We start from the raw sequence: 27,839 nt of genomic DNA, 5'->3' as shown, positions 1-27,839 counted from the left end.
TAAATATACGCAATTTTATATTCTTATTTAAATCGTAATTTTGCAGCTTACTTGACCACTGTTAGCGGCAATACGCTATGTTACGCTATCATCAAATTATTCTTCATATTTGCAGAACTTGTAGGCCATGTCGCGCTTTTTTATTCTATTCAAATCAAATAGACAAATATTTTGCTTTTTGTTTTATTCAAATCGGTTAAGCCGTTTTCGGGAAAATTCAATTTTTGTGATTATTGGGAAAATTACAAATAAATTCCAATTTGGCATGGCAAAGCTTAACATCTGCGAAGCTAGTACAAAGTTAGCGTCGAATTTTTGTGTTGCAGATTTTTCAACATTTTGACTATGTACATAATTGCTCAATACTTTAAAAAATAGATAATTAACATATGTATCATTTCCCAATATATACTACATAGCAAATTATCAGTTTCCGAGAAAATTTAAAATAACATCTACATTTTTCGATTATACGCTCTCCTAGACTTTGTCTGAGAAGGCGCGCATTGCTATAATATAAACATAAAAAAATCGAATGCTTTGCAATTGGTTTTATTCAAATCGTGCTATGCGTTTTCGAGAAAATCGCATTTTACTAGAATAGTAAATTTTTTTGAATTTTTGCGCGTTACCTAAAGTAGTCAAAACCTTGCCAAATTTAAAAAATGGCGATCATGCACATACCTATTTATCATATTTATTACCCATATATATCCCCATCTTATTGGCCATGTCGCGCGTGATTATTGATTGAGATTGTGATTATTGCCAAACTAATATTACCATATTGGCAACACTAGTTACGGCCGAAAGTTGGGCCACCACCCTTTATGAACTTGGTGGAAACTCTGGAACATAACTATCTACCCTGCAGAACTGGAGGTGTCGATTGGCCATGGGTAAGTGTTTACCTAAAGAACGGATTGCTAGGTGCCACTTTGTAAGTAGTGGTGGTCTGCTGGTATGTGCTTATTTCCCCAGCAACGAACTAGCGCTCGGAACTGCAGGGTATATATTGGCAATCATTTTGAAAAATTATAAAACTATGAACATATGTATATTAGAGCATAATTGAAGAAGAATATTTCGAAAACAAAATTTTCATTTGTGTTTTTTTTTTCTTAATGGTATTGAGTTAAAAAAGTTATATATGTATATATGTATGACAACAATAATAATGAAAAACTATTTGGCAATCAAGAATCAGAAGGCAAAACAAAGATTAACAGGCATGCTCCGGTTTTAACTTTCGGTTTTCGTTTTGGGACCAAAACCGAGATTTTCGTTTTTAGGTGCTCCGGTTTTCACAAGTTTTTGGTCATCGCTTTGCTATCGGAACGTTTCATTTTTATACCCGCTACCCATAGGGTAGAAGGGTATTATAACTTTGTGCCGGCAGGAAATGTATGTAACAGGTAGAAGGAGGCATCTCCGACCCTATAAAGTATATATATTCTTGATCAGCGTCAACAGCCGAGACGATATAGCCATGTCCGTCTGTCCGTCTGTCCGTCTGTCCGTCTGTCCGTCCGTCCGTCCGTCCGTATGAACACCTAGATCTCAGAGACTATAAGAGATAGAGCTATAATTTTTCGACAGCATTTGTTATGTTTGCACGCAGATCAAGTTTGTTTCAAATTTTTGCCACGCCCACTTCCGCCCCGCAAATCAAAAATCGAATAACAAGTGTAATTTTAAAGCTAGAGCTACAAATTTTGGTATATACAATAACTACTGTAATAGTTATGATTCCTGAAATTTTGGTTGCGATCAGATAAAAATTGTGGAAGTTATTAAGGAAATACTTTTGTATGGGAAAAACGCCTACTTACTAGGGGTCTGAGTTGCTTTGGCCGACAATCTGGCACATTGTGCCGTCTATGGTATACTTTGAATGGTGTACTATATCGATATACCAAATATACCATTTGGTATATTTTTAGTATTTTTTTTAGTATTTTCGGTATATTTTGAAAATGATACCGCAATATTTTGCCTTTATTAAAAATGGGTAGCGGGTATCTCACAGTCGAGCACACTCGACTGTAACTTTCTTACTTGTTTACTGCTGAAACAGCTTAACTTGTGTTTTGGTCAAAAGTAAACAACGCATAGTTTATTTATGCTTCCCTTGAATGAAATATATTTGCCTTTTGTCTTTTTTGCAAAGAAGGATTTGAAACTTTCTTTAAAAAAATCAGTTCAACCGCAATCAGCTGTTTCCCACAAAAAAGGGGATGCCACCTTTTTAATGGATTTCATTCCGGTGTTTTCAACAATTTTTTTATGCAGTTTTAGAACATAAGTAATTAAATTAAATTAATTAATTTTTAAAAAACATATTTTACCCAACTTCAACAAATTTATCGCCATCCGTTTGATTATAAAAGTATTTTTAACTTGCTTTTTCATTCCATCAAAAGTATGGCAGCTTAGGCGATGACTCATGGTGTCGGACTTATCGGTCGCTCACCAAATCGAAAATTGTTGTTGCCGACGGCAAAATTTTATTTCCAAATTTGAGGTGGGGTTAGAAATTAGTCGTTTTAAAAATAATTACAAGCCTAATTGATCTTCTAGGTCTTAAAAGAACAACAATAAACCAATGAGTCAACTACTTTTTTTCCTTTTGCAAATAAGATCCGATTTAATATAGAAAAAGGAATTTACTTCTTATTTCTGCAAGACAAATTTTCTCGTTTTGCAATTCGAAAGAATCTTGTGAAAGTGAAAACCGGAGCATGCCCGTAAAAGACATTTATCAGTTGGAGATTTGAAATAATTTGCAAGAAATATAATTCTGTGTATCACCATAATAATCTAGTTTGCAATTATTGCATATAGGTCGATCACAAAAAAATACACTGTGGAAGGTGGCACAGCAGTGTAAACAAAAACCATCTAGAGAATCTCCATACCGTAGAAGTTTATCAAACAATTCGCTCCTAAATAAATCACGCGATTTTAAATCAGTAAGCGAAGTGTTTGATAAAAATCGTTCAGCGTATTGCAAAATAAAAATGCCACAATTGTAGCTATGTGGTATTTTAAATACGGAATAAGTTACGTTGGGCTCTATATGTTTTAACAATTTTATATAATAATTTTCAAACAGAGAAGTTTTCCCCGAATCCCCGAAGGGGTCTAAAAATATTATTTTTTTTTACTCGACTTGTTAATAAATAAAATATAAAAATGATTTTCAAAGCAATGGGGAATTATAAGTATTTTAAATTTATGAGATCTAATATATTTGCCAATTAATTTATCATTATTAAAACAAAATTGTCCTAATTGACAAGGCAAATTTATGTTGGCTTCGATTTTGTTTTCGTATATTAGAACAGTGAGGCTAACATCAACGATAAAGTTTGTTAGCCAGCGCTGATCGATTAACGAAAACAAATCGCCCACACAAATTTTAAAAACAAAATGTTGACTATCCAAGTCACCATGAACTTTCCTGAAAAGATACTCAAAGTTTAATATTATTATTTGTTGATTTAAATTTAGGTTGTTAGTTTGAGATTTTAATCTAATAATTAATTGTTTATGGATATCTTCCATATCAAATTTAGTTGAAATGGCTGAGTTCGAGTAGTCCTGTTCAAAAAATTTTTCAACTTCCTTTTTACAATCTTTGACTTTAGAGTCACGGAATTTTTCCAAAGTGGAAAAATCATTTTTAAACATTCCCACTTTAAGCTTCTTCAAAGCTGGCTTTTGCCATCTTTCAATATGTCGAGAGAACTTTCGCTTATCAGCCATTTTATCTAAATATTTACTTTTGTTAATTCTAAGTTTATTATTTTTTGGTCTTATGATAGTTACGTTAGTTAGTTGATCGTGTGAAGGGAGAGAAAGTTGAAGCTGCTTCATGGCGGAAACAGAGCATTCCTCCATTTTCTGAATAAAGCGGCCCAATTTTAACCCTTTCCCATTATTCGGTTTAATAATACTATGCTTAACTACTTTAAAAAAACGATTCAATTGGCCCATTGCTTGGTCTTTCGCCAGATGAATCAATAAATATTCCAATATTATTAGTCCAGAAGGGAACATACTATATACAATATACTTTTTTAAAATTAACTCTAACATTTTCGGACAGTAAAAAATATTGTTCGCGTAAGCTGTATTAAATTTATTTAAATTATTAATGACTTCAATGTAAGTGGTTTCAAATTTTTTACGAAACGGACTTGCCAAAGTTATTGAATTTAGTGTTATATCAGTTACTTTATCATTTAATGGTGTTTGGGCAAAAAATTGTTCATTAAAATTTAAAAAAAATGTATCGTTACGGTAATTTATAAAATATGCTTTGGCGTTATTAACTATCTTATTAATAAATGAAGAAAAAAGAATGATTGCAAGATTCTTGAACTATTTTTCTAATTCTAGCACGTTGTCAATCGATAAGGCGTAACCTAAGCAATTTCTTAAAAACGTTCTTAATTCAATGTTGTACAAGCCAACTATTTCATCAATATTACGGCACATAATTTTGCAATAGTGACTTGTACAAAACTGAACTCAAACATTAGGAAAAATTGAACTATTATTATACACATAATTAAAACAAATTTCATTATAATTTACAATGTCAAGATTATTAAACTCTTTTAAAATGGCCCCAATAATAGCAAAACTAACATCAGTTATTATTCTACTGCAAATAGGCCATTTGAATCGATTTTTTTAAACAAGACTCCCTTAACTCGCACAAAAATCTTCCAATGTCATACGATGTATGATTCGAAAGTATTGCATGAGCTACTGAGAATACAATATGGAGCTTAGGGATATGGGCTACTAATGAATACAAAAATATTTTCTTCTTTACAAAGTGCAAAGGCTGCACTACATTTCCTGTGGCATCCATATGTAAAGTGCCTTGTTTTATATGGGTCAATAATATATTTATATGTTCTTTGTCACATAAAAAGACTTCGAGTTTGGTTGATAAATACTGAAAAAAATGAGAATGCCCTTTAGAAATCATACCGAAAGCATCGACATAAGGATCCTTGCCGAAATCAAATTTGGCGTTGTTTTCTGATATTAAATTTATATAAAAAGGCAGTTTCTCATTTGTCATCTGGTCATTACCAACTAAAGCTCTAGTCATATTTAACTTCTTAATTTTTTTAACTCTATATTGAAACGCAGTAGAGTTTTTTATGGAGGCTCTTTCCATAAATCTGTTCACAGCCCTGCACTGCGTTTGTTTTTTAAAATACTTAGTATGTGTTATTTTAAGACTACTTGTTAAAACTTTAACCACCCCATCAAAAGACCCTTTAAATATAAAGATATTGCAAGATGGATCCTTACAATAACCATAAGCTACAAAATTTAATTTATTAATCTTAGCTTCTTAAAGTATGTATAAAACACACGCATTAGTATGAGAGCTGTAAGCTTCTCTAATCATGTGCTCTATACTTTTTGAAGCAGAGAACTTGTTAGTTAATAAAGAATATACATATATTTTTAAAATCGATTACCTTAAATTCACAGTCCTCATAATTGCATTTTGAAAACATTGCACGTGGAATAAATTGTCAACTAGGAGGACCGATCGATTCAAACTTTCATTTCCACTGTGGCACTCTTTTCGAAAACATTTCAAATTGGCTTCTATCAATATTTCGTCTGCCGGCTCAATGGAAATGTCAGTAGAATATATACTTGAGCTTAATTTTATATTTGAACTTAATTCATAACTACCCTTAGACTCATAGACTCCATTAGTGACATCATTGGATTTTGCCTGAAACTACATAAAAATTCAAATTAGAATTGAAATGATCTATAAATATTTACATATATTAAATTAAAATTTTTAATACTTACACGTTGGAAGCACTTTAGCAAGGCATAACGATTCTTGCTAGTGTTGCCAAATGGAACCACTCGCTTCTGATTGGCATTTAGTTAGTCCAACAATATTTGGTAATCCAACGTCGAAAGTGTACTTCCGGAAATTAGTTCCTCGGAAACTGCCTCCTGTACAGCATCCTTACATCCATAGTTGCTATAAATGCAAGGGAACCATTGAAATTATTTATTTATTTACATGTTACTTATTATACAAAATAATAAATGAAGGAAGTGCTAGCTACTAAGGCCATCGACTCTGAAATTATTACTTGTATTAAATACAGGGACGCTTTAAAGGCAGTACAGGGACTTTTCAGATATTGAGAAAAAATGTGTTGCAAAGTTTTTTTGAGGACTTTGCTTTTATTTATTGAATCTTCTCTAGATTTTGAGACTAACAATAAGTTTACGAATCTTAACATTAAAATTTAGCTAACAGTGTGTTAAAACTGCATTCTGGTTGCGCGTCCCTCAGGTCGGTCGCTGGGTAGGTAAGTCATTACGACGAAGACGTGATTGGTTGCTCAACCTTGTTAGACCTCTCGCCAGGTGGTTAGGGTGCAACAGTAGCTTGGTAAAGTACTTTTCCTTCTGTTCTGCGATCACTTCTTTGACTGGTAGGATGTTTAAGTCGCGTTGTATGTTTTCGTTGCGAACGTACCACGGTGCCCCGGTGATGGTTCTCAAGATCTTCGACTGAGCTCGCTGGACTATGTCAATATTACTATTGCTGGCACTCCCCCATAATTGGGAGCCGTACATCCATATAGGTTTTAGTACCGAGTTATACAGCAGGACTTTATATTCAAGGCTAAGGGGAGACCGAGCGTTGATAAGCCAATGAAGGCTGCTGGCTTTTAGCTTTAGGTGTGTTCTTTTGGCTTCAATGTGCCGGCGCCATGTGAGTCTTCTGTCGAGGTGTACTCCTAGATATGTCACTTCGTTTGCTTGCGGGAGTAGAGTGTTGTTTAACTTTAGCGGTGGGCAGTTTTGTCTGTTCAGGGTGAATGTAACGTGCTTGCATTTTTGTTCGTTCACTCTAATTCGCCAATCTGATAGCCATTTTTCAACATCGACCATATGAAGAGCTAGGTGCGCAGTTGCTTGCTTCGGGCATTTTGAGCGGCTAAGAATAGCTGTATCATCAGCAAACGTAGATGTTGTTATTCGTGTGCTTGTCGGGATGTCTGCTGTGTAGAGGACGTATAGTGTTGGCCCTAGCACACTACCTTGAGGAACTCCAGCTCCAACAGTGAGAACATCAGATATAGCAGAGTTGCATCTCACAACAAATTTTCTGTCGTAAAGGTAAGACTCTAAAAGCTTATGGGTGTTGCTGGGGAGCATTGTCTTGATCTTGTACATTAGACCTTCTAGCCAGACTCTGTCAAATGCTTGAGAGACATCTAAAAATATGGCAGTACAGTACTCTCGTTTTTCGAACGCGTTCCGAATTTCTGATGTTATCCGGTTGACCTGCTCAATTGTTCCGTGCTTTTCACGAAACCCAAATTGATGTGACGGGATTCCTTCCTGGAGTCTTAGGTACGTGTTTATCCGAATCAAAACGCATTTTTCAAAGAGTTTAGATAAGCATGAAAGTAGGCTTATAGGTCTATACGACGTGGGGACTGTGTGGTCTTTTCCCGGTTTTGCTATCATTATTATAATTAACTTCTTCCATCTCACTGGATAGTAGACAAGTTTTGCGATGGTGTTGAAAAGCTGGGTGATAGTGCAAACGGCGCAATATGGGAGCTCGATGATCATTTTGGGAGTTATGAGGTCGCATCCCGGGGATTTTTTCGGATTCAGTTGATTTTTGATGATGTTAACGATTTCATTTGGGCGAAATTCGATTGGCTCACGTTGAAGCTGAGGCTCGTTTGATAAAGTCGGCAGAGTAAACGCACTCGTGGCAGGATTTGGTTGGAATACATTTTTAAGGTGGTTGGCAAACGTGCTGGACGTGTTGCAAAGTGAATAATAATAATTTGATATCTATATATGTATATGCATATGTATATATATAATTACAATACTTTAACACTTCGAATATATACATATTTATGACATTGAAAATATAAAACAATATTATTCACTTTGAACACACACTTTTCCAATCAATTTATATTTTCCCGGAATGGCCGCTGCATTGTCACAAAAGCGCAACTGCATATTCCTATACATATGTATATACATGCATATATATACATATATGTATGTATGTATGTTACTGCACTTAAAGTGCGCACCGGATGTAATATACATATATACTACTGTATGTACTTACGATTTGGTGGACATCAATTTAGGTGGCATTTTCAAAATATAGTTTACTCTCACTTTATAAACTTTTAACTTTATAAATCACTTGTGCAGAACTTGGTGTTTAGCAGAACGTACAGCACTATTCCGTTATGTTCCAGAGTTGCCACCAAGTTCATAAAGGGTGGTCCAACTTTCGGCCATAACACGTATTGCCATGGTAATATTAGTTTGGCAATAATCACTAAAATTGAATTTTCTCGAAAACAGCTTAAAAGATTTGTATCAAACAAAAAGCAAAATATTTGTCTATTTGATTTGATTTGAATATAATGAAATAGCGCGTCATGGCCAATAAGTTGGGGATATATATGGGTAATAAATATGATAAATAGGTATGTGCATGATCGCCATTTTTTTAATTTGGCAACGTTTTGACTACTTTAGGTAACGCGCAAAAATTCAAAAAAATTTACTATTCTAGTAAAATGCGATTTTCTCCGTGCTTTTCACGAAACCCAAATTGATGTGACGGGATTCCTTCCTGGAGTCTTAGGTACGTGTTTATCCGAATCAAAACGCATTTTTCAAAGAGTTTAGATAAGCATGAAAGTAGGCTTATAGGTCTATACGACGTGGAGACTGTGTGGTCTTTTCCCGGCTTTGCTATCATTATTATAATTGACTTCTTCCATCTCACTGGATAGTAGCCAAGTTTTGCGATGGTGTTGAAAAGCTGGGTGATAGTGCAAACGGCGCAATATGGGAGCTCGATGATCATTTTGGGAGTTATGAGGTCGCATCCCGGGGATTTTTTCGGATTCAGTTGATTTTTGATGATGTTAACGATTTCATTTGGGCGAAATTCGATTGGCTCACGTTGAAGCTGAGGCTCGTTTGATAAAGTCGGCAGAGTAAACGCATTCGTGGCAGGATTTGGTTGGAATACATTTTTAAGGTGGTTGGCAAACGTGCTGGACGTGTTGCAAAGTGAATAATAATAATTTGATATCTATATATGTATATGCATATGTATATATATAATTACAATACTTTAACACTTCGAATATATACATATTTATGACATTGAAAATATAAAACAATATTATTCACTTTGAACACACACTTTTCCAATCAATTTATATTTTCCCGGAATGGCCGCTGCATTGTCACAAAAGCGCAACTGCATATTCCTATACATATGTATATACATGCATATATATACATATATGTATGTATGTATGTTACTGCACTTAAAGTGCGCACCGGATGTAATATACATATATACTACTGTATGTACTTACGATTTGGTGGACATCAATTTAGGTGGCATTTTCAAAATATAGTTTACTCTCACTTTATAAACTTTTAACTTTATAAATCACTTGTGCAGAACTTGGTGTTTAGCAGAACGTACAGCACTATTCCGTTATGTTCCAGAGTTGCCACCAAGTTCATAAAGGGTGGCCCAACTTTCGGCCATAACACGTATTGCCATGGTAATATTAGTTTGGCAATAATCACTAAAATTGAATTTTCTCGAAAACAGCTTAAAAGATTTGTATCAAACAAAAAGCAAAATATTTGTCTATTTGATTTGATTTGAATATAATGAAATAGCGCGTCATGGCCAATAAGTTGGGGATATATATGGGTAATAAATATGATAAATAGGTATGTGCATGATCGCCATTTTTTTAATTTGGCAACGTTTTGACTACTTTAGGTGACGCGCAAAAATTCAAAAAAATTTACTATTCTAGTAAAATGCGATTTTCTCGAAAACGCATAGCACGATTTGAATAAAACCAATTGCAAAGCATTCGATTTTTTTATGTTTATATTATAGCAATGCGCGCCTTCTCAGACAAAGTCTAGGAGAGCGTATAATCGAAAAATGTAGATGTTATTTTAAATTTTCTCGGAAACTGATAATTTACTATGTAGTATATATTGGGAAATGATACATATGTTAATTATCTATTTTTTAAAGTATTGAGCAATTATGTACATAGTCAAAATGTTGAAAAATCTGCAACACAAAAATTCGACGCTAACTTTGTACTAGCTTCGCAGATGTTAAGCTTTGCCATGCCAAATTGGAATTTATTTGTAATTTTCCCAATAATCACAAAAATTGAATTTTCCCGAAAACGGCTTAACCGATTTGAATAAAACAAAAAGCAAAATATTTGTCTATTTGATTTGAATAGAATAAAAAAGCGCGACATGGCCTACAAGTTCTGCAAATATGAAGAATAATTTGATGATAGCGTAACATAGCGTATTGCCGCTAACAGTGGTCAAGTAAGCTGCAAAATTACGATTTAAATAAGAATATAAAATTGCGTATATTTATTAATTATAACAAAGAAATAAATATGTAAATAGAGTATTTAAATGTAATTTAAATTATAGTTATAGTTGTTTCATTTAGTTATTTTCTGCAAGTATTCGAAGTCCCGCCAATGTCCAAATGGTGTTACTTAACACTGACTGGTTCCACGCTGGTTCCACGCTGGTTCCAGTTATTTGATGCACTTGCGAAATGAACTTGTTTCTGCGGGTTAGGAAAATGTAAATTTTCTCAAAAACGGCTCAAGGGATTTGAATCAAAATTGCTATATATCTTCCTTATAGTTGTATCTACGAAAGTATAATGTGCGCTATGGCCGACAAGAAAGTAAAAAAAAGTTATGGTCATTAATCGGCAGCATTGATTTTTTGTGCTCATTTTGTATGGGGCTGGAACTGAGGTAATCGTACATTTCTTGAAATATCTATAAAACTAATAAGGATAGATTTATAAATTTTTGAGGGTATATTTATAAAACAATACTCTATAACTTATCATAAGCCGATTTGGCCGACAACTCGTGAAAGCCGAGATATTGGCAAAAATGTTACTAACCCAATATTTCATTCACGATTTTAGTGCATAAATACTGCATGAAATTTGACGAACATGGATTAAATAGAAAGATAATTTAATTTTCTATTGTTTTTGCATTTAAATTTTTTTAATTTAAGTTTAAATATCACGTAAAAAGACGAAAATAAAAAGTTTTTTTTAGCCGATTTTTTTTTATCGATATGTGACGCTAAAGTTCCGGAGCTATCTTGACGCACATAATTTTTATACAGCGTATAAGGGTTAGTGATTTTTAAGTTAATCGATAATTCCTTGTGCACATCACTATCACAATATATTTTACGGCTGTTTAAAGTGCACAGATTGAGAAATGATTGGGAATATGAAAACTTTTCGGAATATTTTGGCAACTGGAAGAGTAATTCAATCTCTAAAATGCAACACACAAGTTATTAATAGAAAAAGTCATGTGTAAGTGAAAATTATCAGAAATATATATTTAGATATTATGTAACGCTTATATGAGACAAATGTTTCAGTGTTTCCTATCGGAGTGCTCCTCCACCTCATTCCAAAGCAACTAAAATTGGAGCGGTTGTAGTCGGCGGGACTATGTGGTGGTGGGTTATTTGGCATCTGTGGCATGAACCAGATCATATTACTGTGAGTATTGGTTGTTTACTTACACAAACTCAAAAATATAATATAAATATTTACTTGTAGGGGGGAGTTCGATTACCCGGATGCTGCAAAATGGACAAACATTCAATTGGGTATCCCTCGCGATGTGTAAAGTAGGATATAATTGAATTCAATAAGTAGCAATAAAAACTAAAGATTGAGCTTAAAATAACGTCTGTGGCAATCCAATTGTAGTATTTGTTTTCCCCTCAAATCATGTAAAACAAAAATTAGAGAACTTTTTGAAGTGTTTGTTTAGAACGGCAAGATTCACTGTCCTTAAATTTTTTTCTTTTTTACAATAATGATCAAGTTGAAATTACACACAAGAAATTCCCATGAATTTGAAATTTGGGAATAAATCCACAAGAGACCTCCAAATCTAATTTTTGGATTCATGTTAAGAAAAAGTGAAGAATTGATAACAACCTTTTATAATTTTGTTTGAAATCAATTGATTTATGATGATCGTATTATTTATGATTACTCAATCTATATTTCAGTGCTACCTAACAGAAACCACAATTCAAATGCTAGTAATGGTTTAAAATAACAGCAATGAAAGTATTTAATTTTTGTAAACATATCTTATGCATATGTATATATGGATCTTCAACACGAAGTTAATATGGGATCGATTCATTTATATAAGTACATAGTTACTTTGCGTACATTCTGGGTAACATGTCAAACAGTCCACTATTTACGCTCTTTTAGCGCAAGGTTAAATTTCCCAAGCACCAATTTTTATTGTAAATAAAATGTCAATTTCATTTACGTGTTCCGGTGGAAATTTTGTTTTCGTCCTTATTTCCAGATTTTGTTTTGTGGCTTTGTTCGGCCTCAGCCTGTTAATTATTTTTCCTTGAACGAATGTATCACACTTTTTTTTTTATGAATGTTGTACTATAAACTCCATAATTTACTTCGCATTTATGAATGGAATTAAAGGTTAAGGTGTGACTGCTGCAATCTTAACGGCTATGGCTTAAAAAAAAGCTTAAGCTTTTTGCTATTCTATGGTGGATCTTTAATACGTACAAGAGGATTATGATATAATCTATGTCGACATCTAATAACTTTCGCATATAAATTTGTTAATTTTCCTGCCTCCTCTGCTATTCTTGCGAACTCAGATCGAGTGTCTTAGATAAGTTACCATATTAAGGCATCACCGTATACTACGGGGATGTTGCATCTACAGATGTTGGTTAATTGGGACTGTGCTATTTTTCTGATATGGCTTGCTGGAAATCAATGTGCATTACATGAACAATTTCGATGTGTCTTTTGCCTGCTACTGAATGCAATGTCTTATTGTATTCAATTTTAGACCGCATTATCAGTTCTATTGTGTCGTACATCTTCTTGTCGATTTTGATGCATCTGCCAATGTGCCGTGAAAATGTTCGACCTCTGTGTTTGAGATGCTGTGGAGGGTGGATGCGCTTACAATGTCTAAGTTTTAGCTATTCTTCAGTAGACATGCCAATGTCTCAGAATTGAATGACGTAACGGTTGTACGACGGCAAATTTGGAGAACTTGTCGATGCAAGTCAGAAACTTGTTTTTCCGTGGAGAAGATAGAATTTATGTTATTTAAAGTTCCTGGCGTTTTGGGTGTCTATTGTATTTATGTTAACCCTAGCGCACACTGAAATTTTCGGCGATTTCAGTTGCTAACTTACCCATTTTTGAAAAAAAAAACAATCTCGCAGAACTTACAATGCACACTAGTCGTAATGATCAATTTTTTTTTTTACAAAAAATCAAACTTTTCATGGTAAAATATATTGATTTAACTTTAATATTCTTATAATATATTGTTGAACTACAAACAATCAATAACTTTAAGTATAATATTTACAACCCTGAAGTTTTGCTTGGACCGCAAAGTTCGTGGACCGATCAGCTGCTTGGAATCAAAAAGAAGCGGCAAATAGTTAAATAAGTTTGATCATTCGCCATTTTTAATTTTGTGCTCCAATTGGAATAAGGCTGAAGGCGGTGGTGAAATCGTTGACCGATACTTCATCCGCCAATATATCGATTCAACCGATTGCCGCTCCTCGTACCCGTCTGCCTAAACTGTCATTGCCAAAATTCAGCGGAAAGTATTCCAAATTTAAAAATTTCATAAGTTTGCCAAAGATTTCGCAGCCCTCCGCTTCAGCGTTGCGAAACTTGATTGACACTGTCTCTGCGATATACGGATCTTTGTTGTCGATAGGTGATGATAAGAAGATTGCAAATGCAATCCTTATTCACCTGGTCATGCACAAAGTTTATGCAATGACAAAGAAGAAGTGGGATGAGCAGCTAGATTACACGAAGATTCCATTATGGAGTGAGTGTCAATCTGTGTTTAATCGTGGATATCAGCATCTGTCAGCTGAGAATTCGGCAAAGTCCGATAGTCAAGCCGTTTCCGCTAAACAGCTTAATAAAAGCTCGTTTTCGTGTACGACGCACAAAGATAAGATTGATCAAAAGACTCAATTATGCGTATATTGCAATTCCGAAGATCATTCCATCGTGAGTTGCTCGATGTTTGCTGCCTTGGCAGTTAAATAGAGATTTGACTACGCGAAAACAACTGCATTCTGCATAAATTGTCTTCGGAAGGGTCACACTGTCGCCAAATGTAAGGCAAAAAAGTGTCGTGTGTGCAGCCGTTCACATCATACGTTGCTGCACATATATTCTGCGACTACAAATAGTAGAGCGTTACCACCCCCGAGTCTCTCCGCTGTTGAGCCTGATCGTGCATTCACTTCGCATGCGACCGTGTCGGATAAAGTGATCCTGGCCTCAGCAGTCATCAAAATAAAGACGAATTCAGGCGATTTCGTCTTAGCCCGAGCTTTGCTGGACTTTGGGTCACAAATTAATTTTGTGACTGAGGAACTAGCTCAGCGGCTGCATTTGCGTAGAGAAGACTCGTGCATCAGCTTGCTTGGAATTGGTGAATCCCAATTCTCAAGTTAAGAAAAAGATACACACTGTGGTGAAGTCGGGAGTTGGCTGCATTGAGTGCGCGATCGATTTATGGATCCTCAAATCGATCTCAGGTTATCAGCCAGATCATACTGTAAATGTCAGTGGCTGAAAGATACCTGATAATATTCAGCTAGCGGATCCCTATTTCTTCAAACCGCAAAAAATTTATCTTCTTCTTATCGGCGCTGAAGCATTTTTTGACCTATTGTCCGTTGGCCAAATTAAGCAAGGTCCAGAGTGTCCAATCTTCCAAAAGACAAGCCTTGAGTGGATTGTCTCGGGGCGGTACACTCCTGGTGAAAAATCTCACCAGAAGATGACTGTCAATTTGAGCTATCAGGAAGAAAGTTTGAGCTCGATTGACAAGACCTTGTTGAAGTTTTGGACTGTCGAAGATGTGCGCTCTCCCTCCAAAGTCCTTTCCGCTGAACAACAAAGTTTTGAAGATCATTTCACAAATAATGTGAAAAGATTGCTGTCTGGTAGTTTCGAAGTAAGACTGCCGTTTAAATCAGATTCGCACCAGCATGGGTGCTTATTTGAAGTTGCTAAACGGCGGTTTTTGTCGCTTGAAAAACGCTTAACTCGAGATCCCGAGTTAAAGCGAATGTACTTGGAATTTATGGAAGAATATGTAGAGATGGGCCACATGTCCGAAGTGAGTCACATCCTTCCAAGTACTCCACACAATGTGTAACGGCGCCTGAAGCAGATGTATTTTAAATGCGTCCTAAAAGTATGCAAGTTCAATTTCAACCAAGGGCGCAGCTTTAAGTGCATCAGCTGCGCTGGAAAGTTGAGCTTTAAGTGGTGCATCAGCTGCACTGAAAAGCTCACATTTGACATTTAGCGAGTTGCACTGGAAAGCTCAGCTTTGACGTTTGCGTCACCATGCGCATGCTCAGCAAGCTTAAGCTGGGCTGGTTCCGGTCAAAGCACTTTTCTGGTGACCGGCAGCGTGCATAGACGCATATTGGTTGATGTGGAAAATTTATACCACAAGACACAAGAGGTTAGGATTCTCTTAGTGCATTTTATACTTGGTATGAATTGCTAGTAATAGATTCTGGTAGGTGTTCGTTACTCATTGATGTTGTTTTCGCAGGTCGATTCGACCTAGCTAAGCGCCCTTAGCGCCACCTTTGCCGCCGCCATAGCGGCCAGCGGAGCGCCCCTTAGCGTCATCCTTGCCGCTGCTAAAGCGGCCAGCGAAGCGGCACTGAGCGCCATTTTTGCTACCGCGCTAGCGGCCAGGGAAGCGCCAGTGCGCGCCATCTTTACCGCTACTTTAGCGGCCAGCGGAGCGCCAGTGCGCGCTATCTTTGCCGCCAAACTATCAGCCAGCGGAGCGCCACTGAGCGCCATATTTGCCGCCGAACTATCGGCCAGCGAAGGGCCAGTGAGCGACACCGTCGACTTCTTTCTGCCGAGCAGAGCGCCTTATTGCGCCGGCCTCTGCTCGAGCCGCCAGCGCAGCACCCCTGCGACTTCTTGGCCAGCATTTGCGTCTCAACTTTAGTCATCATCACCAGCATCTTCGCTCATCTCATCATCACCAACTGTATCATCTCTTCTTTACTTTCCTGATCATCAGCGACTAGTTCGCATATAAAAAAATAGTGTGTGTGTGTTAAAAGTGCAGATATGAAAAATTAAAATCAAATTTGAAAAGTTAAAATGATGCGCTACATTGTTTAAAACAAAATTAGTAAAATAATATGATGGATTAAAAGCTCAACAGTGTAGCGCCGCTCAGCACAAGTTAAAATAAAACATGTTAAAAAAATTTAGTTTAACAAAAATTGCACAGAAATATTAAAAAAATTAAAAAATAATTTAATTAAATTTAATTTAGTTAAAATTCGACAAAAAATGAATACAATGAAAAGTTAAAAGTTGGAAATTATTTAAAAAATTAAAAGTTCACTCGTTCACGAAATAGTTAAAAATTCAAACTTACATTAAAACGGTACTACAATGGCTAAAGTATGAAATTATAATAAAATTATTAATAATTGTAAAACAACAATTTAAAAAGCAAAGCGCTTCTATATGTACCATTTGCAATTTTTCAAAAGATAAAAAAAAACAAAGCGCTGCTAAATTGCACTATTTTTTTTTTGATTATTACAAATTAAAAGTGAAGTATTTTATAATGCTCATTACATTAAATAAAATTAAATAGATAAGTTAAAACAATCGTGAACAACTAAAAAGAAAAGCAATGTTGTTTAATAAATTAAATTATGTTGAATCAATGAATGATAAGGAATTAAAAACCAGTGCCAAGTTAAGAAACAACAAGATTAAAACAACAAAAATAAAACGTATGCAAAAATTATATTGAATAGTTAGTACCAGTTTCGCGTAGGTACAATATGAAGTGTTTTGGTGAAATTTGTATTTCTTTTAATTTAGCACTGTTCCAGCACAACTTCGCCGGAGATCGATCGCCGCCGCAGGAGTTCTGTTGGTGAGTTTTTTTTATTATTGGCGAAAACATACTTCATACTTTCACCTCAATTTACTTTGTACGAACACGAAATATAAATTTATAGAAGAGCATGAAAGAAAATTTAAGTTATTAAATATTGTAAAGAAAAAAGTTTGAAGATAAATTACAAAAGTTTAAAATTTGGTACATGAAATAAGACAAAGCACTGAAATTAATTTAGTACTATTTAGTACTATTTATGTTCTTAATGCCTTATTGTTTAATATCTCTCATTAATTAAATATTATAAACCATGAAATAATTTATTTTTTTATTTAGCCGAAACAAGCCAGCGACACCACTGTCGTAGGGTTAGAAGGGATCACCAGAGCCATGCTCTGAGGCAGTGATCTTAGGTTGGGAGGGGACTTCATCACTTAACAGCTGTGATGGCCTACCTCAATTCTCGCTCTCTCTTTTTCTCTCTCTCTCTCTCTCTTGTTCTCTCTCACTTTCTCTCTTTGTTTTTTTTTTCTAATTTTTGAGACATTTTTGGATTTTCTTTCTCTTTCCGGCTAGTTTTCTAGCAATCCCTTCTTCGTCGCAGCACGCTCAATTTCGGATCTTAAATTAATAATAATGAGCAGCGAAGAAAGGGCCATCGGTATATGCAAGACTACCACCCCCAAAGCCCACGAGCTAGAGCCGGACTCTAAAGCCCCGCAAATACCGATAGCCCTGACGCCTTGTGCTTCTTCTCATTGCACGTTACATATGTTATTCCGCACCAATTTGTATTACGGCCCCAAAGCATGTCGACAAAGCTGAGGGTCGTATTTGATGCTTCGTGTCGCACTTCGACACACAAGGCGTTGAATGAAATTCTTATGGTCGGGCCGACCATTCAAGAAGAGCTGTTTTCGACTCTGCTTCGTTTTCGATTGCATAAATATGCATTAACGGCCGACATCAAAAAGATGTACCGCCAAGTTATTGTGCACGAGGCAGATCGAAACTATCAGCTCATAGTGTGGAGAAAAGACCCATCAGACTCGTTGAGATTATTCAGATTAAATACTGTAACATATGGCACTGCGCCAGCGCCATTCTTGGCCATACGGTGTTTGATTCAGCTGAGCGAGATTGCGAAATCCTCGCACCCCATGGCAGCTGAGGTTATCAGGCAAGATTTCTACGTTGACGATATGTTGACTGGTGCCGCATGCGTTGAGGACTTGAAGACAATTAAGTCTGAAGTGTCGCAGATACTGCTAGGAGCAGGTTTTGAACGTGCGAAGTGGTTCTCGAATGCTCCTGGGTTCTCCGCATCAGACAGTATACCAAAGCCGATAACGATCTCCGAGACTGACGCAACCAAGACTCTAGGTGTAATTTGATTGCCAAATGAAGACGTGTTCCAATTCCGGATCGACGATTCATTCATAGGTCTTAAAGCGTCAAAACGGAACATTCTTTCGTGGTTATTCGATCCGCTTGGCCTATTGAGTCCCTTAATTATAAAAGCAAAGATACTGCTTTAAGAGCTCTGGCTTCAAAAGTTGGAGTGAGACGAATCCATACCATTGAGTTTAGATACATCGTGGCAGCAATTGAAGTCAAATTTGACACAATTGCAAAACATAAAAGTGCCACGATATTTGTTCACAGAGCATTGAACGACGGTTCTTTGGTCAGATTCGGAAGTCACTCTTCATTGGATCCGGTCACATCCTTCCACTCTCTCGACATTCGTGTCAAATCGAGTCGCCGAGATTCAAGAGTGGTCAGAGAGCGTGGAATGGCGTCATGTTTCGACTAAGCAGAACCCCGCAGACATTGTATCAAGAGGTTGCTATGTGACTAAACTGTGCGCGTCAATGTGGTTTAGTGGTCCGTCATTCTTGAAGGAACCACACGACGCATGGCCAGTTAACCACCAATTCGCCTCTGAAGAGACGCGCAATTTGGAAGTGCGCAAAAGAGCTGTTGGACTGACAGCTATAGTGGTAAAGTCTGATCTAGTGGACTCGATCGAAAGTTTTTCGTCGCACACAAGTCTGTTGAGAGTGTTCGCTTATGTGTTCCGCTTCATTCGAAGATGCAAAGACAAAACAGATCAATTTGAACTGGTTCCAACGGCATCAGAACTGAAAAGCATTCAGTGAAATAGTAGAAGTAATGCAGGATTTCGAATTCAGAGACGATATAGAAAGGGTTCGTAAGAGTACACGTGTGAGCTCGAGTCTACAACAACTCAATCCTTTCATACATGAGTATGAAGGATCTTGGTATTCGTTTTCGTTGTTGCGAGTCGGGGGGGCGACTGGTAAATGCTCCTATTTCGTATAATGCTAAGTTTCCACTCCTCTTGTCGAAGCGCTCAAAATTTGCTCGCAACTATGTGCGGTACCTTCACTTGACCAACTGTCACGCTGGCCCAAGAGCGCTCGTGAGCATTCTCAGAGAACGACTTTGGTTAGTCAATGCTCAAGGGCTTTGTCGTCAGACAGTACGATCATGCATCCGTTGCTTTAAATGTAAACCTCGGCCTTACGCAAATAATGGGAAATTTGCCTGCTGATCGACTCCGAGCTCTCTGCCCATTTTCAATTTGTGGCGTAGATTTTTTGTGACCCAGTTGAGGCTACCTATAGGATTCGCGGAAAACCGCGTACAAGTCGTACATAGCTTTCTTCGTCTGTTTTGCATCAAAAGCGGTTCATTTAGAAAATGTATCCGATCTGTCAACTAATGCGTTTCTGATGGCTTTCCAAAGGTTTGTTGGTCGAAGAGGATGCCCGAGCCGAGTCCATTGCGACAACGCGACGAACTTCGTCGGAGCAAGTCGCCATCTGGAGGAGCTGAGGAGGTGAGTCGAGGCCGAGGAGAACGCAGTTCGTGACTTCGCATCAAGAAGCGGATGCGAATTTGCGTTCATACCGCCGAGAACTCCTCACTTCGGACGACTATGGGAGGCAGGTATGAAGTCTACAAAGCACCTACTTCTACGGACGGTGGGCAACGCCCTGCTCACGGCCGAGGAGCTGCAGACAGTGGTCGTGGCGGTCGAGGCCGCCCGCAATTAGCCGAAAGACGGCGAGGCACTAACCGCAGGGCATCTACTGGTGGGCGGCCCACTGGTAGCACCGGCAGCATCGCGGACTCCGGACCAGGGGGGTCTGAGATGCTTAAGGCGATGGCGAGCTGTCTCGTCGCTCAAGCGAGCGTTCTGGCAGAGATGGTCCCCGGAGTATGTGCTGGGCCTGCAGGCAAGGGCCAAGTGGGACCAGTTGCAGCCAAATCTACAAACCGGAGAGCTCGTCGTCGTCGCAGAAGACAACCAGCCGCCGATGCAGTGGATGGTGGGTCGAGTCGTGGCGGTGTACCCAGGAGCAGACGGGGCGGTGCGCGTCGCAGACGTGCGAACTAGCGCTGGAGGGCTGTACAAACATCCAATACACAAATTGGCGCCTCTGCTAATAGTATGAAGGCACAGCCGTTCATCGGGGCCGGTGTTGGCGCATTTGATGTATATTAGTTTAAGAGCGTGAAGTATCAAATGAAGTTATTAGAATTAGGGCGAAGCGAGAGCGCAATAAAACTTTCGTTTTGCTCTCTGAGCGAATTCGCCTCGCTTCGCCACTCTAGTTAAGTTAGGCTTAATGTAACTTAGCATAGAAACATAAATGCAGTTGAAATCAAGAAAACATCAGCGCGTCATCACTCTCTCCGTTTTCGTTTTTGTTGTCTTACAACAACAATTAGGTCTACTCTTTGTTCGCGAATAAAGCGGAATATAATAATTGCAAAAACTCTTGTAATTTTTCACGAATCGGACGCTTCTTGTTTTTTTAGACTTACGCTGCTGTCCGACAGCAAAATCAAAAGAAAGCAATCAAGACGTCTGCCACGTGATCTTTCCCTGGCTTATAGAAGATTTTGGCGTTGTGCTCTTCTATGAATGCTTTCCACCTTTTGATTTTTGCGTTAGTTGTCTTTTCAGACACTGCAAAAGTAAGTGGTTGGTGGTCAGTTTAAATGCGTAATTCCCTGGTTCCATACAGATAATTCTGCATTTTATCGAGGGCCCATACAATGGCCAAGAGTTCCCTTTCGTTGGTAGCATAATGATTTTCGCATTGTTTTAATGTACGCGAAATCATTGAAATCGGCTTTCCTTCCTGAGATACCACTGCTTAAATACCATTCGCCGAAGCGTCAGTGGTTAGATCGAAAGGTTGTTTAAAATCTGGGTACATTAATATGACATCTTCCGACGCCAAAATGTGTCTTAGACGTTGGAATGCATCCCGTTGGGTATCGTCGAACTCTATTGAAATTTTTTTCGACATGTGCTTGCCCACAGACGCGTTTGAGTTAGTCAATGGCCTAGCTAGCGAAGCGAAATCTTTCACAAAATCTCTATAGTAGCTAGCTAGGCCCAGAAATGATCTCAACCCATATAGGTTTGTCGGTTCGATGTATTCCTGTATCGCTTTCACTTTCTCAGGAATAGTTTTGGCTCCATTTTTAGCCACAATGAACCCAAGATATTCGACACAATCCCAAAAAAACTGGGTTTTCTCTTTTAACACCCTCATGTTTGACTCGTATAACTTTTGGAGTATAATGTCGATATGTTGGACGTGGTCATGTTCATTTTCTGAGAAAATTATTACATCGTCGACGTAGACGTAGCAACGTTTTCCGATTTGTTCTCTAAGCACGTCGTCAATAGCTCTTTGGAAAATGCTTCCGGCATTCTTTAACCCATGTCGGCAAAATTCGTATTTCCCGCCGTTGACTGAGAACGATGTCTTCTCTCGATCCTTCTCTGCCAGGTATATCTGATGATACCCGGACTTAAGATCAAGAGTTGTGAACTATTTACCCTTTCCCAGACTCGCTAAAATCATTGGTATACTTGGCATTGGGAAGCGGTCGGCAATGGTTCGATCGTTTAACTTTCTAAAGTCATACGCATCGTTTATTTTTGTTGGCTACGGCCTCTACTCTTTCTTTGTCAACAACCCAAGCCGGTCTGATGATGCCTCCTTGCAACAGTTATGTAATTTCGTTGTTGACGAAATCTGCTACCCCGTTTGGGTATGTGTAAAGTCTCGAATATACTGGGTCATTGTCCATAGTACGAATTGTGGCGACTACTGATGTATTAAATGGTAATGCCTCGTTAGAGGTCGAAAACGCTTTAATTTTTCTCGACATCATCTACCTGAACTCGTCTCTTATATTTTCGGGGATTGTTATTTCGTTCACTTAAGTGAAATTCACATTTTCACTTGAATGGAATTGCAATGATTCGCACCAGTTGCCGTAGCTTAAGCATTAGTTTTTCACGTTGAGAATGGCGCCCGCCTGCGTTAGCAGATCGAAACCCATTATGGCATCAAAGGCGTCAAGGGTGTCTAATATAAAGAACTGTGCGGATTTTCCAAGAATTTTCATTGAACATTTTCTATTGATTTCACTGGATCTATGTAGAGAGTTCATAATGAATGGGGTGTTGACAAGTGTTTCACGTAGTGCTTTGCCGTCGTTCGATGAACGGCAGTTGGGAGCGTTCCCTGAAAAATGTAGCATGTCGTTTCCATAATTTGAAGCGACATCGTCTTCGATATCCGCGGCCTTCAGCTTCGGTCTGCATACCTCTGGTCATTGTTTGCGTTTTGGGTTATGTTATTAACTCGCTGGCGTCTCTGACTGGAAACCCGTTCTGATGTGTTTTGTATTTTCTGTGCTTCACCAAAACCTGAAGTATTCTGGGTTTTGCCCCAGTTAGTAAGCTGCCGGAAGTTGGACATCGAAGGATCAACTTCCATGGGCTGAGGTTGATTTAGTTGTCCCTCTTTGCCTTTCGGATTCGGATTATTTTCTTGCTGAGTCCTACTATAAGCCTGTTTACCAGTGAAGTGTGGGTTTATTTCTTGATTTCTATTGGGCTTCGATTGTTGTCGATTTCCTTGTTTGTTACTTTTATGCTGCCCCCGGTTACCTTTGCAGAAGAAGCTGCAAACATACTTCATTCGATGCTATTCTCAGCCTCGCGAGCCAAAGCTAGTGCTGACGGCAAATCTTTAAGCTGAGCTGGTAGCACGAATGCTTTTAGGGATCGCTTAAGACCTGAAATTAATGCGTGTAGACCATCATCTCGAACCTCAGAATTAAGAATCGTGGCAGCCTGCTCATCATCGTCATGCCATGTCATGTACGCACAGAGACGTTTTGTCTACGTACGTACAATCTAACCTCGCAATAATGACGTCAATATTAACAACAGTGTTATGTGATATCAAGACTGATCTAACTGATCCGCATATTTTATTTCGTAAAATAGCTACCGCCTCGTAATGTACTTCGCTACCATTGTAATGTCTGAAGATTTCGTATGCGTCCAAGGCAGCTTGCCTCCATGACACATATTCATTCTGCACACTTTCGAAAGTCGGTACAGACTTGATTATGTCAAGTCTCACTTCACATTTCACATTTGGATCGATTGTAATCTTTTCGAATACTTTGATGCATGGTGCAGATATCTGCAACGCATCTACTTGGGGTCTGAGAGCATATAGTTCTACTGCAAACTGTTGTCTTAGACGGTGTTCTTGCTCCGCGAGAGCGGCATTAACTGTGCTTTGTATTAGAGCCTTTAACTGTATCGGTTCTATGTATCTGCTGAGGATGGAAGCCTGCTTCTTCACTATCGTTACTATCAATTTCTCGCTTAATCTCTCTATATGCCCAACTCATGGGCGTAAATTTAAGCACTTATTAATACACGACGTTGTACAAAGCACAAATTCAGGGAAGGCAGGAAATGAATGTAGCAGGTAGAAGGAGGCATCTCCGACCCTATAAAGTATATATATTCTTGATCACCATCAATAGCCGAGACGATCTAGCCATGTCCGTCTGTCTGTCTGTCCGTCTGTCCGTATGAAACACTGGATCTCAGAGACTAAAAGAGGTGGAGATATAATTTTTTTTTTCGACTGCATTTGTTATATTTGCACGCAGATCAAGTTTGTTTCAAATTTTTGCCACGCCCCTTTCGCCCCACAAATCAAAAAATCGAATGACACACGTAATTTTAAAGCTAGAGCTGCGCAAAAACGCCTTCTATGTATGTGTCGTATGTATGCGTATACGTATATGCTCGCCTCTATATTTGTATCTGTATGCATAGAGGCACTGCGATAGCTCTTGTGGTAGAGTGCAAGCCCAACATGTTCTGGTAATAGGGTTCAAGCCCACTCGGGGTACAAACATTTTTTTTTTTTTTTTTTAATCGTATTTACAACAATTATAAATAAAAATTGTGGATGTTATTCAAGAAAAAGTTTTGGATGGTCAAAAACACCTGCTATGTACGTAGAGTATGTATGCGTATACGTATATACATGCTCGCCTATATTAGTATCTGTTTAAGCACTGCGATGGCTCTGGTGGTAGAGTGCAAGCCGAACATGTTGTGGTGCTCGGCGTAATCGGGTTCGAGCCCGCCCGGGGTACAAACTTTTTTTTTTTACTGGTATATACAATAATTACTATAGTAATTGTGGTATTCAAAATGGGTAGCGGGTATCTTACAGTCGAGCACACTCGACTGTAGCTTTCTCACTTGTTTTACAATGCACATGTGAACTTATCTTTTTATTAACTGAATTAGAAGTCAAAAAACACTAAGAGCTTACTTACATGTTTATCTTTTTTGGGTCGCTTGGTTTTTTATTTTAAATATGTTGGGCGCCAATTATTAAAATGTATCTTCCAGTGTCTCACCAGTTCCAGGTTGCTGGCGTGAGTTGGTAGATACTATCCTTTAGTGTCTCGCCAGTTCCAGGTTGCCGGGGAAGTTGTTGGAGTTTGTGAAGATTATGATGGGAAGAATAAGCAATGATAAGGCTTAATATCTTTTTGGTGGCAGATGGCCGGAGCAATTGTATTTACAACGTTGCCTGCGCGAATTCAATATAAAACTGACTATACTAAGAACTAAAACTAAAGCTAAGCAATGCAGTGGAAAAGTCCTGGCAACGGTTCTTGCTACAAATCTGTCGATGCTCTCTCAGCAAAATATGTCCCAAGCACGAGCGGCTAGCATTATGACATACAACCGTTGAACTTTGCGTGGGTCGCTATGTGACTTTGTCGTGCGAGCGTGCAAGGGTAGCTAGCTGTTTAGTAGCGAGTGACGTTTGTTAACTACTCCCCCCTCAAGTTCGTAACCGTCCACGGTGCCGTTAAGTTCTGGTTTGAAAGAGGCATGTCTTCTGTGGTATTGTAGAAAGGCAAGAGCTCCGCAAAAACAATACTACCACCAACTATAATTACGAACCGAACTTTTGGTGCTCCTCATGACTCGATCTTCTCTCTTAGCTAACGGGTGAAATTTATATTCTGATCATCCGGTGTAACGACGAGAGGCTGAGGATTTGGTCTTGTCTAGTGATGTTGAGGAGTGGCAAAGGCACTGCGATTCACGTACTTGGTGTTGTTGATTACGGCTTCGCGCTCGAACGTGACGTGGTGTGCTCCTTGCTTGATTATTTCCTCGTCCACTAGTGAAATTGGTAGTAGTGGTCGGCTGTGTGCGACAGTTGGCCAATTCTCAGGAATGGATTTCACGGGCGCAGCTCGCTTGCGTGACATCATGCAAAAAGTGGTGTAGTTGGTGTGTTCGCAATTGTTGACAGCAATGATTCCTTCGACGCATTTGGCGACTATGCTATCTGGTTGTGGCAGACCGGGAGGATTATCGTTTCTTACATAATTTCTTAATTTTAGGGTATTTAACTAACATATGTAACTCTAAGTTTAGCTATTGGGACTTCTGTGAGCTGATTAGCGAAAATTGACTTCAAATCATTTGTATTGTGGGGTTTATGATATCGACTTCCGCAAGTGTTGGTAAGAATTAAGTTTGGAATTTCAGCAATAAGCATGCTACTACGAGTCATAAGAATCTCGAATAAATTTGGAGTATCTAAGAGTTCGCCCTTTTTGGCTTAGATTATTTTGTTTACTGTGTCCGTGAGTATGCTAATTTGTTTCTGCGTTTCTGTATTAAGTAATGCTTATTTCTTATTTGAAACTATTAATTGTGTCTCTGCTATTTCGTTGCAGTTAATAAAGCGAAAATGATGACGAACCTGTGAGAATGAAGTTCTGCCTTGATTTGGTTGGCTATTGGAATTATTTTAGGTTGTCCTTGTGGACCACTGTCCCCTTAATAATCACCGCCGTTCCCACGTCGGCTTGTACCTTCCCTTCGGAACATAAGGGAGACAGTTTCTTTCCTAACCTTTTGTTGTTCTTAACGGATACTGTTTCGCCTACTTCAAACACCTTGTTCTGTCTATCTGTGTTGCACCTGCGCAACTGATCTTGTTGTGCTGTGCCTTCGCTATCTTCTCTCTGATGGTTTGGCGTAATTCGTCCGGAGCTGTATCTATAACGTCCAACGCTCTCAGTCCGGTTATTGAATGCAGAGTCCTATTATATTCTATAGCGGCTCAGAGAATTGCTTGCGTTGTTTCACTGATCTTTTTTATCGATCATAAGATATCTAGCAATCTCCGTCAGAATGCTGTGGAATCGTTCTACTTGCCCGTTAGAACAGCTAGCGGAGGAGCGTTGACTCAGTCAATGTTGTATTGGGCCTTTAGTAGCGAGGTGCCAGTTTCTGAACTAAATGATGCTTCATTATCGCAGTAAATAGTTTTCGTATTTGGAAAAACGTTAACTACTTGCAGTATGGGGATGATGATATCTGATATCGCCCTCGATATCACCAAGTTCCTGCTTCTATGGGTGCCTATCATATTTCCCTATCGTGCATATCCTACAGTTTAGCACTATTTCATTAGCTAACATATTTTGGTAATTTTCGAAAAATAATAATACTTTCTGACCTGAGTTTTTTTTTGTGCTGCGCTCATTGCGTCAGGAGTTGACAATCTCTATTTGATCGTCTTTGATGGTTATGTCCGTGACAATGTTCTTGTAGTGTTGAAATTTAGTCGCTGGAAACCGGGGCAAGTTTCAGTTCATATGATTTTGCTTCTGTTATTGCTTCTGAAAAAATCAGAAGTCGCAGTCGAAGCATAGACAAAAATCAAACAGCTACGAAAATTAGAAAAGTCGCCCGTTTTTCTGCTTTCTGCTTTGCTGTAGCTTTCGATCGTATACATAAGTTGCCGCAGCAGCTATCGACAATTTTCGACACAGTCGCGAAAAGTAATGCATTCGGCTTTTTGCTACTTTTTATTTTTGTCGGTGTTGCTTTCGATCAGCAGCGTAAGTCGAAAAAAGCAAGAAGCGTTCGATTCGTGGAAGCCAGTCGCCGTCTTGTTTTTCTTCCTCTTTTGCTTTTACTTGCAATTAGAACGCTGCTAGACTCACACGTGTTCAGCTATGGCGCCAAGTGCAGTTTGGAAATATTTTGAAAATAAAGTAGCCGAAGGTTTAGCAATATGCAATATATGTAAAATATGGAAAACTTCTCTTAAAAAAATAGTGTCGAATTTAAAAACTCATTTAATAAAGCAGCACAAAGTTGACTTAAATTCAGCTCTTGAAAACATTGAATCGTCATAAAATTTCTCGACTAAAACAGTGCGAAAAAAATAATTAAAATTTATGTCAACAAAAAACAACTGTTAAGATCTGTCATTG

General features: G+C 38.1%; 2 protein-coding genes across 2 annotated transcripts in view; one reads left to right on the top strand and one right to left on the bottom strand.

The window, feature by feature from the left end:
• LOC133838901 (large ribosomal subunit protein eL15) overlaps positions 1-27,839 on the bottom strand; it is a 134,607-nt gene that overhangs the window by 62,053 nt on the left and 44,715 nt on the right. The gene's annotated exons all lie outside the window — the stretch shown is intronic.
• Positions 11,355-11,879, top strand: LOC133838178 (NADH dehydrogenase [ubiquinone] 1 beta subcomplex subunit 2, mitochondrial-like). Its single transcript, XM_062269176.1, has 3 exons — positions 11,355-11,497; positions 11,566-11,690; positions 11,752-11,879. The coding sequence occupies exons 1-3, from the start codon at positions 11,397-11,399 to the stop codon at positions 11,817-11,819; spliced, it is 294 nt and encodes a 97-aa protein (XP_062125160.1). The 5' UTR covers positions 11,355-11,396; the 3' UTR covers positions 11,820-11,879.

Source organism: Drosophila sulfurigaster, chromosome 2R (assembly GCF_023558435.1).
Source record: "Drosophila sulfurigaster albostrigata strain 15112-1811.04 chromosome 2R, ASM2355843v2, whole genome shotgun sequence".
Classification (NCBI taxonomy): domain Eukaryota; kingdom Metazoa; phylum Arthropoda; class Insecta; order Diptera; family Drosophilidae; genus Drosophila; species Drosophila sulfurigaster.
This window is presented reverse-complemented; position numbering and strand designations above follow the sequence as displayed.